Consider the following 20,183-nt stretch of genomic DNA (forward strand, 5'->3'; position numbering starts at 1 on the left):
ATGCCTTTGTAGATGGTTTTCCTAAATTGCATTGATCAAGAAAGATATTTTCCCTTAGTGACCACTGTTCTGATAGTATCCCTCTCCTCTCTAGTCAAGCCTTCAGATCTAAGCCATCTTTGGGTCTAAACTTTTCTCTCTTGAAAATCTGCCATAGAGTATACCTACTTCCATAGCCTTCAGGATCACTTTCTTGCCACTGAGAAGTATATGAGTAGTGCTTTAGTGTAGGAAGACACATAATCACCCAAAGATAAATGCCAGATTGAATATGATTCCTGGTCTGTTAAAGGTCCACATTTCCTATAAAAGATGACATCTCAGAGGAGAGATTGTTGAAAAGTAACAGCAGATAATTAGGACATTCTGTAGCCAGTCAAGTGAACCGGTCAAGTGCTGGCTTTAAGTTCACTTGAACCATCCTGAGGAAGGACTTAGGGACTAGAAGCTAAAAGAGGGTTGGGGGAAGGGCCCCAGGTGAAAAGAGATGTGATTAACTCTATAGACAATATTCCCCTGTTTGTTTCCCAAGGAGGGGAAGATATTCTGCTTGGTTTATTCTTCTAATGGCACCTACCTGTTTTCTCTCATAGTGTACAACTGGACTGTGGATGAAGTGGTACAGTGGCTGATCACCTATGTGGAGTTACCACAATATGAGGAAACTTTCCGGAAACTGCAACTCAGTGGCCACGCAATGCCAAGGTCTGCATGTGTTAAAGGGAGGGGAGGGCAGCAAGAGGAAGGAAGAGGACAGTTACTGCCATAAACTACTGTGATGGTGTCCCAGCTAACTTGAAACATTTCTCTGAACTTGGATTTGAGTTTAGATCTAGTCTACCCCAGAATCATTGTCTATCTGTACTATGTTCACTGCTTAAGCAGGAAATTGACTCCTGGGCTTTACCTATTCTCCTAAACAGATATATTGTCTGGGAGCCTGTTCCCTTCACAGGAAATAACTTGGGAGTTTAGTTGATTAATAACAGTTGCTTTGTATCTCAGGGTGGGGTTAATAGTTTTTATGGAAACCACAAAAATCTTAATTACTTTAATGAATTTTTTTGGTGAGGTTATTAGGGTTAAGTGACTTAGGATCACACAGTTGGTGTATGAGGCTGGATTTGAACTCATATCCTTCTGACCAGGACTGTTGTTCAACTACTGAACTAAATAGCTGCTCCTCATCATGTGAATTATGCATATAATGTGTATTATGCAAGTTGTTATTATTAATATCCCTTCTGATAGGTAACTTGATATCATGGAAGAACGATTGTACTTGAAGTTAGAATTCTCTGATTTTATTCTTGATTCCAGTATTGTCTATTTGTGTCTGAACATGAGCAAGTCATTTAACCTTCTGATCCTTATTTTTCTGATCTGAAAAGTAGGAATATTATTTGCATTATCTCAGGGTTATTGTAGGGAGAGTTTGATTAGTGGAATGTTATGGTCAGTCCCTTACTTTGGGAAAAATCACTTTGGTAGCTATATAGACAATAGATTGGAGAGGTTATTACTTTTGAGACCTGAAGACCAATTACAAGTTGGTGTACTAGGCAAGAGGCAATGAGATTCTGAATAGGGTTCTAGCCATATGATTATGTAGAGAAGTAAATATATTTGAGATATGTTTTGAAGATAAAAGCATGATTTTTGCTACTGCCTAGATATGCAGAATGAAAGTGAGAAGTGGAAGATAAAACTTAGACTTAAAAATTTGTATATGACCTTTAGTTTTTCAGATTCCTTTCTTTTGTTAGCTTATTATGCAAGCTAATAATGTTATTTAAGTAAAACATAGAGGACAATATTTAATTCCTCCTACCCATTTTTCCCAAAACAGAACCTGAAAATACTATCTAAAAACAGAAATGGCTTCAACATAGGATGGTGGGATATTGCATTTTAGATTTCACAAAGTACTTTTTATAATCACGATCTCTTTGGATGCAGGTAGGGGACTGGGAAGGGTGATTTGAGTATTAGTGTTCCCATTTTACAGAAGAAACTAAAGTTTAGAAAAGTATGACTTGTTCATACTCTTGGTAAGCAACAAAGGTATGGATAAACCATCTTTTTCTGGTCTCCACAATTAGCACTTTTTTTCTACTGAATTGTACTTCCATTGAATATTGTAATTGTAAATGAATTGACAGCCCCAACAATCATTTTTGGCATAAGTCAGTCAGCATTTGTTAAATAACTATTTTGTGCCAGGCAGGATAGAAAAATAGGCCCTACCCTCAAATGGCTCATAATATAATGGAATATAAAACAAGCAAACAAATATATACAAATGAGCTGTATATTGGATAAGTAGGAAATAATTAAATGAGAGAAGGTACTGGAATTTAAATGTTGGGAAATCTACAGGATGTAAAGAAACCCTAATCTTTCTGCCTTGCTTAGATCACACCACGAGTATTTGGTTCTAGATAACACACTTTTAGAAGGCCATTGATAATTTGGAGCATGTTCACAGAAGAGTAACCAGGATAGTAAAAGACCTTGAATTCTTGATTTTTGAAGATAATTTGAAGTTATTTGGAATATTTTGAAAACGGAAGACCGTTGGGTGATTGGGGAGGAGTAGACCTAAAACTAATAATTATCTTCAAGTAATCAAAGAGCTCTCATACAGAAAAAGGATTAGATTTATTTGGTTCCGGAGCACAGTTTCAGGGACATAAGAGTACAAGTTTCAAAGGGATAAGATTTTAGAATTGTAAGAAAACACACCTTAGTATTAGAGTTCCAAAATAAAATGAATGTTTTCAAAAGTAGTATTATGGGAAACAGGATATGCATCTTCCCCATAGTCCTTCTGGGTCCTAGCACCACTTACTATTTGTTGAATTAAAAATTATTAATTAGAATGTTTTCTTTTCTCTATAGGTTAGCGATTACCAATGCAACAATGACAGGTACTGTTCTTAAGATGACTGACCGGAGTCATAGGCAAAAGCTACAGCTGAAAGCCCTAGACACGGTGCTGTTTGGGCCCCCTCTCTGTGAGTATCACTTCGGCTACAATTCAAGGGCATCATTGCTGAGGAGAAATAGAATAGCTATTTCCTCAACTATCTGAACATGGGATACTTATCTTATGTCCTGATGTAGCCAACAGTTTGGTATCTTGGATTGTTTTATATTGATGGACACAATATTTCAGTATTAGCTATGTTAATAATAGCAATTTGGTATCCAAAGAGTGAGAGAGGGGATATTTGCTCATCTTGCTAGCTTGTAATAATAGTTGCTAGTTTTGACCAGCTCCTTCCTGCTTCATTTCCTATGGATTTTTAAATGGATATTGACAAACCGATCACTAATATCAGGAGAAGCATAAAAAATTTGTACTTGACCAAAGGTGTTTGCTCTTGTCTTGGAAGAAATTCAACAGAGGCCTGCCTAAAAGAGATGGTGAAGTTTTAAAAATGGTTTTGTTTACGGATTAGATGTAATCCTTAGAATATTGTAGAGATTCATAATTACTTTGAACAGTTTCGCTTAATTATCCATGTATGAAAAGCAAAATGCATGAAGAATTCCTATCATTCAGATATGCTTTGAATACATCATAAGATGACCAATCTGTAGTGCTTGTCCATCTTTGAATGGGGTGTGTGTGTGTGTGTGTGTATCTGTCTCCATATTTTAGTAGGTAGATATGGGCACAGAATTGAACAGGAGTGGGGGAACAGGTTGGATAACTTCTGGGAAATTAGAAATCTCATTAAAAATTCTCACTAAAGCAAAGGCCCATCTTTTTTTAAAATTAATATTCTTCTGGTGATGATACATGGCTATGAGTTATGGTAACCTACTGCTTGTTTAATGAGTTCATTACAATGTCAAGAGAAATAATAAGAACTTCAAAATTTATGGAAAATTGAAATCTTAGAGAATGGATATGGATGGCCGCAGTCTATGTTGTTGGAGGTAATACTCATAAAATGAGATTAGAAATCTATTTGAGTACTTTAGTTTTAATATGATATTATAGGTCCCTGAGTGAAGTAACCTAATATCAAATGAACTCTACAGGAGGCCTGTTCCATCCTTTCGACTTAGTTGGAACATACTAGATGGTTCTAGGCACTCTTTTTCACTAGCAAAGTCTGGGACAAGTCAGCTAAGACTTATAGAAGGAAGTGAAAATAGATTTTGGTAAAGAAAACTTAGGTGCATGTGAGTACAAGAGAAGACATTCTAAGTAGATGAATGGTAATTTCAGTGTCTCTTGGGGGATAGGCCTTGACATGATGTTTCCAATGAATAATCCAGTTTAGATATAAAGGCTATTTGTAAGAGAATAGTAGAATATAAGACTGAAAATATATATTGATTACAAACCATGGAAAAACCTCAAAAGCAAGCTAAGGGGTACAGTTTCTTTTGAAGGCTGTGGGCAATCTTGTCAGATTACTGGATGAAAGGAAGTGAAATATTTAAATAAAAGAGGTAGAGAAGAAGGTACCAACATCTTAGGGGGGGCAGGGGCGGGGAAGAGGGTGGGGAGGTGGGAGAAAGGATTTGAAGCAAGAGATATTTCCAGGTCAGACTGATAGGGTGAGTAATTGGAATGGAGCAAGGGTAGGGAAAGGGTAAGGTTAATGTCAAGGTTTCAGAATTGTTCTGCTCTTACTTTGTGACATATTTTGAGTGTACATGGACTAATAGCTTGACTAATGTTCATCCTCTTGAACTTGAGCTAGAGGCTTAGTGATTCCTTTCATTGAAGCTTTCTACAAGAACTACCACAACCTCTTTTGGACCTCGTTAGCATTATTCACTGCCATCTCCCATCTTCTCCTTCCCCACTTTCTGAATGACAGTTGTCCTGGTTCTCACAACAGCCCATTAGATAACAGTTTCCATAGATGGACATGAAAAATTTGCATCAGGAGTATGTTAGACACTTGCTCTTTATGTCTATGGATAATCAGGCAAAGGGAAATGGGTTTATAAATCACGTGACATCATAGACATAAGAAGGAACTTCTTAACCATCAGAGGCATTAGACCTGAACCAGCTGACCAAGTTTGACTTTGTCATAAAAACTCCATACCTGGAGTTTTTCAAACAAAAGAGGAGGCATAGTCATTGGTATTCATTTAAAAAAAATAAGTTTTATGGATAGTTTTTGTGTTTCTAGAAGTAATCTCCCTTCCTTAACCTATCCAAACTGAACTCTTTCTGGTAATGAAGAAAAAGAGCTAAGCAAAAATACCTAAGATAGCAACCACATCTGGCATTGTGGTCAGGTAATCCCTTAACTTTCCAAGAAAGAAATATGTTTTGTTATCCATTCTTTTTGGGACCATTATTTGTTTTTCAGTTAATTAGAGGTTGATTTCCTCTAAATGATCTTTGTTTACATTGTTTTAATCATTATCTTTACTCCCATATAGGTTTTGCTTATCTCAGTGAGAATCATTTCATACAACTCTTTCCATAGTTCTCTGAATTCCCCATAGTTCTCTGAATTCCTCATATTTATTATTTCTTATTGTGCAATGAAATTCAATTATATTTTACACCACAGCTATTTCAACCATTCTTTAGTTGATGAGTATTCACTTTGTTTCTAGTTTTTCACTACCACAGAAAGTACTACTATGGTTTTTCATATATTAGATCATATCAGTTTGTCTTTGCAGTGTCATTGCCCTGGAACAAAGGATGGGCCCTCCATTATTTTCTTCTAGATTACCACTGTGCCTCTTAGAATTTTATTTCTTTGCCAAGTGTGGTTGGTTGAAAGACCTTGAGTGAAGTTCTTATTGAGTAGAGGCAGCAGAACCAGACATATCAACAGGAACTGTGCCCAGAGAAGCAGCTGGCACCAGAATGAAAAGGAAAAGCTTCTGTTTCTAATAATCACACTATCCACCTGGCTTTGGTTTTGTTTGCCTAATTGATTTTTAAAGTTTTTGAATGTTTATGAGCAATATAAGTATTGACAGTTACCCACCCATCTACCATCTGCCTCTGTCCTTCTAGGGTTCTCTGATTCATTTTCTTTCTCTGGGTCTCAGTTTCCTTCTCTGTAAAATGAAGGATTAGATTAGATGATATTAAATTTTGTAATCCAAAAATGTAGTGGGGTGCTAGAAGGAGGAAACAAGCCATGGATTTAGTTATTCATGGATTATATATTTAAGTATAACAACTTTGAGATCAGCATACATTCCTTTTTTTTTTTTTTTCCAGGTGTTATGTTTTCTTTTTTTTTTTTTTTTAATGAATTTTATAATTATAATTTTTTGACAGTACATATGCATGGGTAATTTTTACATTATCTTTTGTGCTCACTTCTGTTCTAAATTTTCTCCTCCTTCACCCCTTCTCCTAGATGGCAGGCAGTTCCATACATGCTGAATGTGTTATAGTATATCCTAGATACAATATATGTGTGCAGAACCGAATTTCTTGTTGCACAGGAAGAATTGGATTCAGAAAGAAAAAATAACCTGGGAAGAAAAACAAAAATGCAAACAGTTTACACTCATTTCCCAGTGTTCCTTCTCCGGGTGTAGCTGATTCTGTCCATCATTGATCAATTGGAACTGAATTAGATCTTCTCTTTGTCGAGATATCCATTTCCATCAGAATACATCCTCATACAGTATCGTTGTTGAAATGTATAATGATCTCCTGATTCTGCTCATTTCACTCAGCATCAGTTCATGTAAGTTTCTCCAAGCCTCTCTGGATTTATCCTGCTGATCATTTCTTACAGAACAATAATATTCCATAACATTCATGTACCATAATTTACCCAACCATTTTCCAATTAATGGGCATCCATTCAATTTCCAGTTTCTAGCCACTACAAAAAGGGCTGCCACAAACATTTTGGCACATACAGATCCCTTTCCCTTCTTTAGTATTTCTTTGGGTTATAAACCCAGTAGTAACACTGATCAGCACACATTCCTTAAGACATATTTGCTTAGGTAAGTAACTTAACTTACATGATCTATCAGATCATTTGGGAAATAAAATATCATTGAAAAAGTTAAAAGAGCATATATATACACATAGTGTACATATACATATTTGTGCGTGTATGTGTATATATGTATATTACATATATATGTACTATTAAAGCAACATTAGTTGGACTTAGAATTAAAGCTGGAATAAACCTCAGAGGATAAGTGGCTTGCCCAGTGATACACAAATAGTGAACTTGAGGATCTTCTGCCTGAGAAGCCAGTGTATTTTCTATTATATCATGCTGCCTTCCAGAGGCAAAGTTAGTATGAATTATCAGGCCACAGTAGTACTAAAAGATTTCACAAAGGAGGTGAGAATTGATTTGAATATTAAAGAATTAGTTAATATAATGTAGTAATATAGTAAAAGGATTCCTGGACTTGAAGTCAGGGGATTTGGATTTGTGTCCTGACTAGTAAGTCAGTAGTAAACTTTGTGCCCATAGACAAGCCATTTTCTATTTTGAATCTCAGTAAAATAAGGATCATAGATTTAGATTTGTAAGAGACCTTAGAATGCAATCTAGCTATATCTTAATATAATAGCCTCTTCAATTTATAGATAAAGAAATTGAGGCCTGTAAAAATTAAGCAGTTACCCAAGATTATACAAGTAGTTTGTAGTATACATGGGAGATAAACCAAGATAAACACCAAGTCTTCAATTCACTGAAAAGTTATGAAGAGATCACTTTGTAAATATTAAAGTGCTATAGAAATATTCATAATCATTATCATCATTATGATTAGGCTGTGGATAAGAAGTGGAGATAGAAAAGAAAGTTAAAATTTCTCAACAGTTTGCTGGTATATCTTTGTTATATTTGATACATTTTCCTTGGTTGAATATTTAACTGTATACATCTCATATCTGTCTTATCAAACTTCTATGTCCCTTGAGAGCTGGGATTACCCTTTGTTCTCTCCCCCCCTCCCCCCGGGAGCCCTATTGGTCTTCAAATAATTGAAGAATTTGAGCACAGACATACAGCACAAGGGAAACTGGACTGTGCAAGGGTTAATGCAGAGATCAGACCAGGCTGTGCAGTGCAGCATTGTTGTGATGGAAAAGATAAATAAAATGTAATAGGACATGGGATTGGCTAGGTAGAATGTCACCTGTTTCTGGAAAGATCAATACAGACCAAATACATCTGTGTTTCTAGTAAGGAATGATTGGAATTGGGTTGGATTAATCACAAAAAGCTTCTGAAAGAAGCAAGTTCTGAGCTAGGAATTAAAAGAGTATAGTTAATCTTGTTTGTTGAGAGCAGAGGTGGGGCAACCATCATGCTGGGAAAGAATACATCTGTAGAGGTGTGGAAGCAGGCTTTAGATTAGAAACTAAGGTGCCTCATAAAATAATCCCAGTATGAGTCACTCACCTTGTAATAATAATGAGCCAGAAGAATGACATGGCAGCCAAGATAACAAATGCATTCTATGTCAGTTTTTTCAAGAGTATTTGTGAATGTTCTTCACTAACATAGATCAGTCTCTTAGTGCCTACAGGTCTTAATGAGGTCCTACAGCCAAAAAGTATCCATTTTCTAATAGCCAACCTTATAGCTCTGACACTCATTCAGATTTAGTTTGCCCTGATGAACACAATTTATCATTGGACCTATACTTGAAGCTTGTCAAATTTGTTAGGATTTGCTCAGATTTTAGTTGGTTTTTGAGACACCAAGGTCACCCACATGCTGAAATATTATATCAGAGAAGAACTTTTTTGGTTTGATGAAGTCTGAGATTCTATAGGAGTAGAGTATTTAAGATCAAGGAAGATTGTAGCCCTGTTGTCTGCTGCCTTTGTCAGACCATATTGAGAGCATTTTGTTCAGGTCTAAACCACATTTTTAGAAGAGTCATTAACAGGAACTTTTCCAGAGGAGAGTTTGGTTACCTGGAAACATAACCATTGTTTTCAAATATCTGAAGAATAAACAAAAGGATAATACAATAGTTATTGTCCTTTGTACTCAAAGAAAACCAAAATGACATCACTATGTTGAGGATCAAGGTACAATGTTCCATCTATGACTGTTCAGCCTAGTTCTTCATGAGGTCCTATAGCCAAAAATTATCTATTTTCTAGTAGACAACCTTATAGCTCTGAAATTCATTCAAATTTAGTTTGCCTGATCCTTTCCTGATGAATACAATTTATCACTAGACCTATATTTGAAGCTTGTCAAATTTTTTAGGATTTGCTCAGAGCTTAGTAGGTTTTTGAGACACCAAGATCACCTTCCTGCTGAAATATATCAGGGGAGAACGCTTTTGGTTTGATGAAGTCTGAGACTCTATAAGAGTTCAGAAAGCTCTACTACAGTTTGGACACAAATAGTCCATATGAATATTTGAAGTGGATATGTTTCTAAATTTACTCAACGCATGTTTCTTTTGAGCCACTGCAATTCTGCTTTGTTTATAGAACACAGCCCCTTCTTTGATGTGAGCATGCCATCCTGGATCGTCCCATGTCAGTGTCTGCCATGCCTTGCACTTGATACCAAAGTTCTCCAGAGAGACCTTGAGTGGGGCTTTGTATCATTTCTTTTGACTTTTGTGTGAGTGCTTACTTTGTGTTAGTTCTCTGTAAAATAGTCATTTAGAAAAATGTATCTTAGGCCTTTGAACAACATGACCAGTACATTGGAGTTGCACTGTCTACAGTAGAGTCTGAATGCTTGACAATTCATGTTGAGAAAGGACCTCAGTGTCCAGTACTTCATGTTGTCAAGTGATCTTCAAAATTTTCCTAATACAATTCCGATGGAAGCAATTCAGTTTCCTGGAATTATACTGTTTTACAGATATACAACAATGAGGTCAGCACAACAGCTTTGTAGACCTTTAGCCTAATAGTTATTTTCTCCCATACTTTTCCTTTGGAGCCTCCCAAACATTGAGCTAGCTTTGGCAATGTGTGTGTCAACCTCATCATCTGTGTGTGCATCTCTGGAAAGTATACTGCCGAAGTAAGTAAATTTATTAATAATGTTCAAAATTTCTCTCTTTTTTTTATAACTAATGGTTCTGTGTATGGATGGTGTGGTGCTGACTGCTGGTGTTTTCTTGGTGTTAATTGTCAGGCCAAAATTAGCACAAGTGACAGAGAACTGATCCATATTCTGTTGCATCTTATTTTACAATCATATGTGAACAAAAAGTCATGCATCTGCTCTCCCGTCACTTTTAGTTTTGGCTTATAATCTTTTTAGGTAATTTATTGTTAGTGTGGTAGCTAACTTTGATACCATTTTTGTCCTCTTTGAAGTCATCTGACAACATTGCTGAAAACATCATGCTAAAAAAAAATGGGAACAAATATACAACCTTGCTTCCCTTTGTTGATAATTGGGAAAGATTGAGAGCATTGTCTATCATTCAGAATCCATGCAAGCATGCTATTTGTCAATACAGTGCAATAAGATGAACTTCTCTGGGTAACCAAATTTTGTCATGGTCTTCCACAAGGCCTCATGACTGACAATATTAAAGTACTTGACCAGATTGACAGATGTTGAATTCAGACCTCTATTCTGCTCCTGGCATTTCATTATTGTATGCCTGTGAAATAGTATAGCAGGAGTTGTGGGGCAACAAAGACCATATTGATTGTTCCTCAGTGCTTTCTGAAGCCACTCTACATCTTGGGTAAATAATCATCTTTCGGGTGAAGGATCTGTAAGGCTCTGGAAAGAATCTTGTTGATAGTGACTTAAAGAAAGATATTATCCTACCCCCTACCTCTGTGATTGTCACAGGACGACCTATTTCCTTTATGAAAATGGACTATGAAAGCATTCTTGAACTCCTGGGGAATAATCTCCTCTTACCATATAACTTGAAAGATTTCAACTTTTGTATGAGCAGTGGGCCCTCTGCCCTTTAAATCTCTGCTGAAATAAATCAATACCAGGTTCTTTGCTACCGGAGATGAACCTAATGGCATTCAGAACCTCTTCTTCAGTTCAGAGTTTAGCTAGAGAGGGATTGACTTCAAAACTGAAGTTTATGGTCAGTTTCTTCAGCATTGGTTCATGATGCTCTATTGAGAACATTATGGAAGTGTTTGCTCATCTCTCTAGAACTATGTCCTTATCACTGATCAAAGCAGCTTCATCAGTACAAAGTAATTGAGATGCTCCAGAGGTCTTTGGCCTTTAAATAGCCTTCAGGATATTTGGATTGTTCCTATAGTGTAAAACTGAATTCATCTTCCTTCTCTCATTTTTTTGTTGCCCTGTATCTGGGTACAACCCTCTTCTGACTTCATCCTATTTGGATGTTGACCAAGGTCAAACCACTGTCTCCCTCCTGACTCTCAGAATTTGGAATGTAGGAACCTGGCTTCTTGTTTCTGAATACCTAGCTTTCTCATTCTGTTACGTTGTCCTTACAGAGAGTTTGTTCCCTTGGAAGTCTATTTTGAGTGCAACCTTATACATTTGCAGATTGATAGACTTTTTAGCATTGAAATTAGAGATTGTAGTGTGACCAAGATCTCAAAGCAAAGAATCTACAACTACAACTCAAATCTGCGTTTTCTTATTTCAGATGTAGGATTCTTTCACTTAATATTCTGCTTTCTATTTTGCCTAAAAGAAGTCTACTTTGTGAACCATACTTTATAATGTCTGGACTAACTTTCTGGAGGACCCCCTGACAGGCCTTGGTCTTAGGTGGAGAAGTGATGAAGGCAGGAGAGCCATCATGAGGATGGTCAAAGATAGAGTATGTTTAAGGTCCTCTCAGCCCTTAAATATCTTAGTACGATTACATCACTTACAGAGCATGTGCCAACTGTGGAACCATTACATCACTATATCACACTAAGTATATGCCAACTAGAATGATTACATCATTACATCACACAAGTATATGTGAACTAGAGAACCATTATCTCGTCAGTCACACTGAGTAAACATCCTGCTGTAAGTATCCTTGCTTCAAGTATACTTTTCCCAGAGTTTCCCATTATCTGCAGGCCTCTGCAATAAATGTTTTATAAATCTGAGTTGTTATTATTACTACAAGGGCCTACATTGTTCTTTCTTCTTGGAACCATACTTAGCACACATAGACAGGATACCACAGTTACATATTGGATCTACAAGTTCCAGGTATGAGTTGTGTCTCAAAGCTAGACTGTAAAGTCCTTGGAGGCAACAGACACCCAATAGGTCAGTGGGACCTTACCTCTGACACAAAGTCAGCAAAGATCATATGGTCTTAAGTATCTGTTATCATCATCATCATCTGAAGGTCAAAGGGAGAACATATGAAAGCTTCAGACAGCCTTAAACTCAAGTTCCTAAGGACAGACATTTGTCAAACCTTGTTTCCAGAAATTATTAGACAGTCTAGTCGTTACTGTCTCACATCTCCCCCCTAAAGTCACTATTTTTGGGACCACCAGAAACCCTAATTCCAGAGCATATATTATATACCTAGTTCCATATCAGGAAGCGGATAAACCTCACCCCTTGGAGCAGTAGATTATTTTTCCCACTTTTTCAAGGGCCAAGTCCTGGGATAGTGGATGACATCCTCTCCAATACATTTATCTATGTTTTGTCTTCCCTCATAACATTACACACATGACTGGCATAGAATGGCCTTTAATGATTGTATGCTCTTGATAATAAAGTATGCATATCCTTTCTCCAAAGTCAAGTTGAGCTTGATTGGGAAGCACTGAATTAATTACGACACAGTGGAAAAGACATTTAAAAAAAAGCTTTTTATTTTCAAAACACATACAAAAATAGTTTTCAGTATTCACCCTTGTAAAGTCTTGTGTTCCAATATCTTTTTTCTGTCCCTTCCCCCCATAACCTCCCCTTGACAGCAAGCAGTTCAATATATGTTAGAAATATGCAATTTTTCTATACATAGATTCACATTTATCATTCTGCACAAGAAAAAAATTGGATCAAAAAGGGAAAAAAATGAGAAAAACAAGCTAACAATAACAAAAAGGTGAAAATACTATGTTATGATCCACACTCAGTCCCCACAATCCTCTCTCTGGCTGCAAATGACTTTCTCCATCATAAGACCATTGGAACTGACCTGAATCACCTCATTGTTGAAAAGAGCCATGTCAGAATTGATCATATAATCTTGTTGTTGCTGTGTACAATGTTCTGTTAGTTCTACTCACTTCACTTAGCATCAGTTCATGTAAATCTCTCCAGGCCTTTCTGAAATCCTCCTGCTGATTCATTTATATATCATAACTTATATTTCCCAACTCAGTTTGTAGTTCCTTTCCACTACAAAAAGGACTGCTACAAGCATTTTTGCACATGTGGATCCTTTCCCCCTTTTTAAGAATCTCTTTGGGATACAGACATAGTAGAGACACTGCTGGATCAAATAGTATGCACAATTTTATATACCCCTTTGGGCATAGTTCCAAATTGCTCTCCAGAATGGTTGGATCAGTTTATAACTTTATCAACCATGTATTGGTGTCCCAATTTTCCTACATCCTCTCCAACATCATCTTTTTCTCTCATCTTAGCTAATCTGAGAGGTATAAAGTGGTACCTCAGAGTTGTCTTAATTTGCATTTCCCTGATCAATAGTGATTTAGGGCTTTTTTTTTTTTTTTTTCATATGACTAGAAATGGTTTTAATTTCTTTGTCTGAAAATTGTCTATTCATATCCTTTGACAATCTGTCAATTGGAGAATGGCTTATATTCTTATAAATTTGAGTCAATTCTCTGTTAGCCTTTATCAGAACCCTTGAATATAAATCTCCCCCCCTCCAGTTTTCTGCTTCCCTTCTAATCTTGGTTGCATTGGTTTTGGTTGTACAAAACTTTTTAATTTAATATAATCAAAATTATCCATTTTGTATTTCATAATTTTCTCATTTTTTGTTCATTGGGTTTTTTTCCCTATTTCACAAATTCTATTTTTCCAATAAGGTGATTTCATTTTCCATTTTGTCAAATCTGTTTTGTAAGGAGTTATGTGCTTTTTCCATTTTTCTAGATTTATTTTTAAAGGAATTTTCTTCAGATAATTTATTTCCTTTTCCAAACTCTCCTGCAAAGTTCTCATTTCCTTTCCTCACTTTTTCCCTAACAGACACACAGACACACACACACACACACACACACACACACACACACACACACACACACACACACACACACACAAACTCTCTCTCATTTTTTAATTATAGCTTTTTATATACAAAACATATGCATGGGTAATTTTTGAACATTGACCCTTGCAAAAAATTTTTTTCCAAATTTTCCCCTCTTTCCCCCCACCCCCTCCCCTAGATGGCAAGTAGTCCTATACATGTTAAATATGTTAAAGTATATGTTAAATACAATATATGTATATATATTTATACAGTAATCTCGTTGCACAGGAAAGATCAGATTTAGAAAGAAGGTAAAAATAATGTGAGAAGAAAAAAACAAAAATGCAAGCAAACAGTAACAAAGAGTGGAAATGTTATGTTGTGGTCCATACTCATTTCCCAGTGTTCTTTCTCTGGGTGTAGCTGATTTCTCTTCATTACAGATCAGTTGGAACTGATTTGGATCCTCATTGTTGAGGAGAGCCAGTCCATCAGAATTGATCTTCATGTAGTGTTATTGTTGAAGTATATAATGATCTTCTGCTCATTTCACTTAGCACTAGTTCATGTACGTCTCTCCAAGTCTCTCTGTATTCATCCTGCTGGTCATTTCTTACAGAACGATAATATTCCATAACATTCATATGCCACAATTTATTCAGCCATTCTCCAATTGATGGGCATCCATTCAATTTCCAGTTTCTAGCCACTATGAAAAGGGCTGCCACAAACATTTTTGCACATATGGGTCCCTTTCCCTTCTTTAATATTTCTTTGGGATAGTAACTAATAATCGCTCATGGATTTACTTCCTCAATACTATTCTGCCTAACCAATACTAACTATGAAGGCATCCACAGAAGAACCTTAATCCTAACCTGAGGCCTCCAAATAGTACTTCCACTTTATATGCGCCTCATGGCTAGTTGACAGCCTGGCAAACCTAGCTCAACCACCTACCATTAACCTACTCTAATTCCTTTAATTTCTTTTTCATCTCTTATTGCCTAAGCTAATGTGTCTGATACAATATTGAATAGTAATGGTGAAAGTGCGCTACCTTGTTTCACTCCTGATTTTACTGGGAATGGTTCCAGTTTATAACCATTACATATGATGTTTACTGATGGTTTTAAATAGATGCTATTAAATATTTTCAAGGAAAAGTCCATTTGTTCCTATACTCTCCAGTGTTTTTTAATAGGAATGAATGTTGGATTTTATCAAATGCTTTTTTTGCATCTATTGAGATGATCATATGATTTTTGTTAATTTGATTATTAATATAGTCAATTAGGCTAATAGTTTTCCTAATATTGAACCAGCCCTCCATTCCTGGTATAAATCCTACTTCATCATGGTGTATTATCCTAGAGATGATTTTCTGTAATCTTTTTGCTAAGATTTTATTTAAGATTTTTATATCTATGTTTTAGGGAAATTGATCTATAATTTTCTTTCTCTGTTTTTCGTTCTACCTGGTTTAGGTATCAGTACCATGTCTGTGCATAAAAGGAATTTTGTAGGACTCCTTCATTCCCTATTTTTTCATATAGTTTATATAGCATTGGAGTTAATTGTTCTTTAAGTGTTTGGTAGAATTTGCATGTAAATCTATCTGGTCTTGGGGATTTTTTTTTAGGGAGTTGATTAATAGCTTGTTCTATTTTTTTTTTTTTATTTTTTTTTTCTAAAATGGGACTATTTAACCAGTTTACTTCTTTCTCTGTTAATCTGGGCAACCTATATTTTTGAAGGTATTCATCCATTTCACTTAAGTTATCAAATTTATTGGCATAAAGTTGGGCAAAGTAACTCCTAATTATTGCTCTAATTTCCTCTTCATTAGTGGAAAGTTCTCCCTTTTTATTCTTAAGACTTAACAATTTGATTTTCTTCTTTTCTTTTTAAAATCAGATTTACTAAGGGTTTATTTTATTGGGTTTTTCATTAAACCAACTCTATTTTATTTATTAATTAAATAGTTTTTTTACTTTCAATTTTATCAATTTCTCCTTTTAATTTTAGAATTTCAAGTTTAGTATTTGACTGGGGGTTTTTAATTTGTTCCTTTTCTAGCTTTTTTTTAGTTGCAAGCCCAATTCATTGATCTTCTCTTTCTCTATTTTATGCAAGTAGGCCTCTAGCCACACTGTCTATTTCTTTCTTCTTGCAGTTCTTTTAACTTGTCCTTTAGGAATTTAGTGCTATATTGCTTGGTGCATATATGTTTAGTATTGATATTGCTTAATTATTTATGCTACCCTTTAGGAGGATATAGTGCCCTTCCTTATTTATCTCTTTTATTTAGATAATTTTTTGCTTTTGCTTATTCTGGGATCAGGATGGCTACCTCTGCTTTTTTGGCTTCACCTGAACCATAGTAGATTATGTTCCAGCCTTTTACCTTTACTCTGTATCACCCTGATTCAAGTGTGTTTCCTATAAACAACATATTGTAGGATTCTGGCTTTTAATCCAGTCTGTTAACTGCTTCCTCTTTATGGGGGAGTTTACCCCATTCACATTTATGCTTAAAACTACTAATTCTGTATTTCCTGTCATCTTATTATCCCCAAATTATGCTTTTCTCTTTCTTTCCCCCCTTATCCCTCCCCAGTATTAGACTTATGAGCACCACTTGCTTCACGCAGCCCTCCTTCCCCCTTGAAGTCTCTCCCCTTTTCTTAAACTTTTTCCTTCCTATTTCTGTATTCCCTTTTATTTACCCTAACCCTTCCCTTTCTGTTTTTCCCCTTTTCACTTTTCACTGAGGTGGGAGAAGTTTCTATCTAAACCAAATATGTCTAATATTTTCTCTTTGAAACAAATCTGATGAGAGTTAAGATTCACACTATGTTCATCCCTCTCCCTTCATTCCCTCATATATAATAGGTTTCCTTTGCCTCTTTGTGAGATGTAGTTTCCCTCTTTTTACCTCCACTTTTCCCTTTTTCTGGTACAATTTCCTTTCCATTTCTAGTTCCTTTTCTATATTATAACAACATTTATTATAATAATATACTATATATATAAATATATAATTATACATATGCTATATAATAATATAATAAATATAATAGTAAAACCAAATTATACGTGTACTCTTTATGTATGTCCATAACAGAAATACAGTTCTCGAGTTCTTTTTACCTTTTTATGCTTCTCTTGAGTCTTATATTTGGAAATCAAACTTTTTGTTTAGCTCTGGTTTTTTCATCAGGAATAAATGGAATTCACCTATTTCATTGAATGTCCATCTTCTTCCCTGGTAAAAAATGCTCAGTTTGACTGGGTAAGTTATTCTTGGCTGCATATCAAGTTCTTTTGCCTTCTGGAATATCAGATTCCAGGCCCTTCAATCTTTTAATGTGGATGCTGCTAGATCCCGAATGATGCTTATTGTGGCTCCTCAGTATTCGAGTTGTTTTTCTGGCTGCTTATAGTATTTTTTCCTTGGTCTGATAGCTTTGGAATTTAACCACAATATTTCTTTTTTTGATTTTGATTTTGGTATTTCTTTCCAGTAGGTGATCAATGATTCTTTCAGTATCTATTCAATGTCTATCCTCAGGGTTTGAGGTCTGTTCTCTGTCTCCATAAAAGCTATCTGTAGTCAGAGGTCTTTTTGCTTTTTAGTTCATTTTAAAGGTTGAGGTCTGCTCTTAGGGCAATGGGGAGAGTCCCTAGCTTCCTCCACAGGCTGCAGGGTTCAGACTTCCTTTCCATGTTGGTTGGGCATGGCCAACTCTTACTGGAGTTCAGGAGCTTGGTATTTGCCTTTTATATTTGCCTTAGATGCTTCATAGTTCCTCTACTGATCCACTGTCTTCTAAACTAGAGCAGAGTAGCCAATACTGCTGTATTTTGGCCAAGAGCCTCCCTGTAGATTCCCCTTATTCCATATTGCCTTGGGCCCCTGTGCTATGCTTGCTCCCACCATCTCACTACTGTGCCCAGTTGAAACAGACCTGTTCTGAAGATCTTCCAAAGTATCTTCTGCTGGAAATTTGTTACACTTCAAATATTTGTGTGTTCTGTCACCCCCAAACCACTTCAGAGGCTTGGTTTGGTGTTGGTTTGAGGGAAGCTAGAAAGAACTCAAAAACCATCTCCACTATCTTGGCTCCACCCTTCTAGTTCTTCTTTGACCACAAATTCCTTCTTTCTCCACAGATCTGAGGTAGACTATCCTTTGTTCTCCTAATTTCCTCATAATATCTCTCTTTATGTCTAAATCATGAACCTATTTCGACCTTTTCTTGGTATAGGGTGTTAGTTAGTCCTTGGTCATTGTCATACATAGTTTCTGCCATACTAATTTACAATTTTCCCATCAGCTTTTGTCAAATAGTGAAATCTTATCTCGGAAGCTGGAGCCTTTGAGTTTATCAAACACTAGATTACTGTTGTTGTTGATTGTTGTATCTCGTAAACTTAGCCTATTCCACTAATCAAGTACTCTTATTTTTTAGCCAACATCGAACGGTTTTGATGACCACTGCTTTATAATGTAATTTTAGATTTAGTATACCTAGGCCACCTTCATTTGCATTTTTTGGATTAATTCCCTTGAAATTTTTGATCTTTTGTTCTTCCAGATAAATTTTGTTATTTTTTCCAGTTCTGTAATTTCTTGGCATTTTTGATTAATTTGGTACTGAATAAGTAGATCAATTTAGGTAGAATTGTCATTTTTATTATTTTAGCTTAGCCTGCCTGTGAGTACTTGATATTACATCAGTTGTTTAGATCTAATTTTATTTGTGTGGAAAGTATTTTGTAATTGTTTTCATATCATTCCTGCCTTTTTCTTGACAGAAAATTGGCTCTCAAATCATTTCTTGGCTCTCAAATATTTTTATATCATCTATAGTTATTTTAAATGGAATTTCTCTTTGTATCTTTTGCTGCTAGACTTTGTTGGTATAGTAATCCTGATGATTTATGTGGATTTATTTTGCATCCTGAAACCTTGCTAAAGTTAATTGTTGTGGAAAAGACATACTGAAAACGATTGCATGTATCATAGGCCAGCCCAGTCAAATCCTAGAAAATGTGCCACAGATTTGCTATATGCTCTTGGACATTTTTGTTTCTTTCTACACCTGTTTCCTCTTTGTTGGATAAACTGATCTTTAAGAGGCCTAACACTGAATGGTCTTTTCATTATTATATAGCTGGTATGTTCTTGGGTGTTTTCACTGGCAGCCAATTTGATGGTAAATGTTTTTGTATTTTTCTCGGGATGCTTGTTAAATGTGAGAATTTAAAACTTCAGTTAGCATTTAAAGGAAAAAAAGATCCCAAATGATTGCTAAGGATCCTTATATACTTTCAAGACTTGTCCATAAAGATGCTTGAGGATCATCTCTCAGGGAACAGACCTTGTGGTTTTTGGTTTTAGTTACATGGACTTATTATCTTGGGTACAAAGTATATAAGGTATTCTCAAGATTCCCCCTGTATATATACTGTGTTCGTTGCTATCAGAATGTACTATCAACTTTCCCTGTTCCAGACTAAACACAGCCATACCATTGCTTTGAATATGAAGAGCTAGAGAGCAGCTGGTATGCCTGCTGTTCAGTTTATGGGACAAGCTGTTTCATTGAATGCTACTCTTTCTTTCTTCTTTGTGCCTATTTGCCTTCTTTCCTATTGTTGCAGGCTCTGGATGCCAGAGAATCCACTTCTGCCTTCTTCCTATTTTTCCTTTCCCCCTATGAGTCAGAACTTAGTGCTTTTGTAGCCTCATGCTCTGCATATCATTTCTAGTCAATGAACAATGAAAACCAATTCTAAAGGATATAATTCTAATCATAGAGTTAGAACAATTTGGACCTTTAGGATCATCTTGTTAAATAACTTCATTTCATTGTTAAGAAAATTGAAAGTTAGGAAAGTTGAAGTGGTTTACTCAAGATCAGCCAGGGAATTGGGTGCAGAACTGGGCTTCAAACCCACGTTCTCTGATTTCAAATCCAGTTTTCTGTCCAACTTACCATACAAGACAGGATCATTTGGGTTGGGTCAGTCCCATTTTCTGCCTTACC

At 35.8% G+C, this 20,183-nt stretch overlaps 1 protein-coding gene across 3 annotated transcripts in view; it reads left to right on the forward strand.

Annotated features, from left to right (window-relative positions):
• STIM1 (stromal interaction molecule 1) overlaps window positions 1-20,183 on the forward strand; it is a 222,357-nt gene that overhangs the window by 151,625 nt on the left and 50,549 nt on the right. For all 3 annotated transcript variants that reach the window (XM_074304975.1, XM_074304971.1, XM_074304976.1), the window contains 2 exons: window positions 594-705; window positions 2,902-3,017. In XM_074304975.1, the coding sequence (XP_074161076.1) occupies window positions 594-705; window positions 2,902-3,017 (228 nt within the window). The remainder of the gene's footprint in view (window positions 1-593; window positions 706-2,901; window positions 3,018-20,183) is intronic.

This window comes from Sminthopsis crassicaudata, chromosome 3 (genome assembly GCF_048593235.1).
Source record: "Sminthopsis crassicaudata isolate SCR6 chromosome 3, ASM4859323v1, whole genome shotgun sequence".
In the NCBI taxonomy this organism is placed as follows: Eukaryota; Metazoa; Chordata; class Mammalia; order Dasyuromorphia; family Dasyuridae; genus Sminthopsis; species Sminthopsis crassicaudata.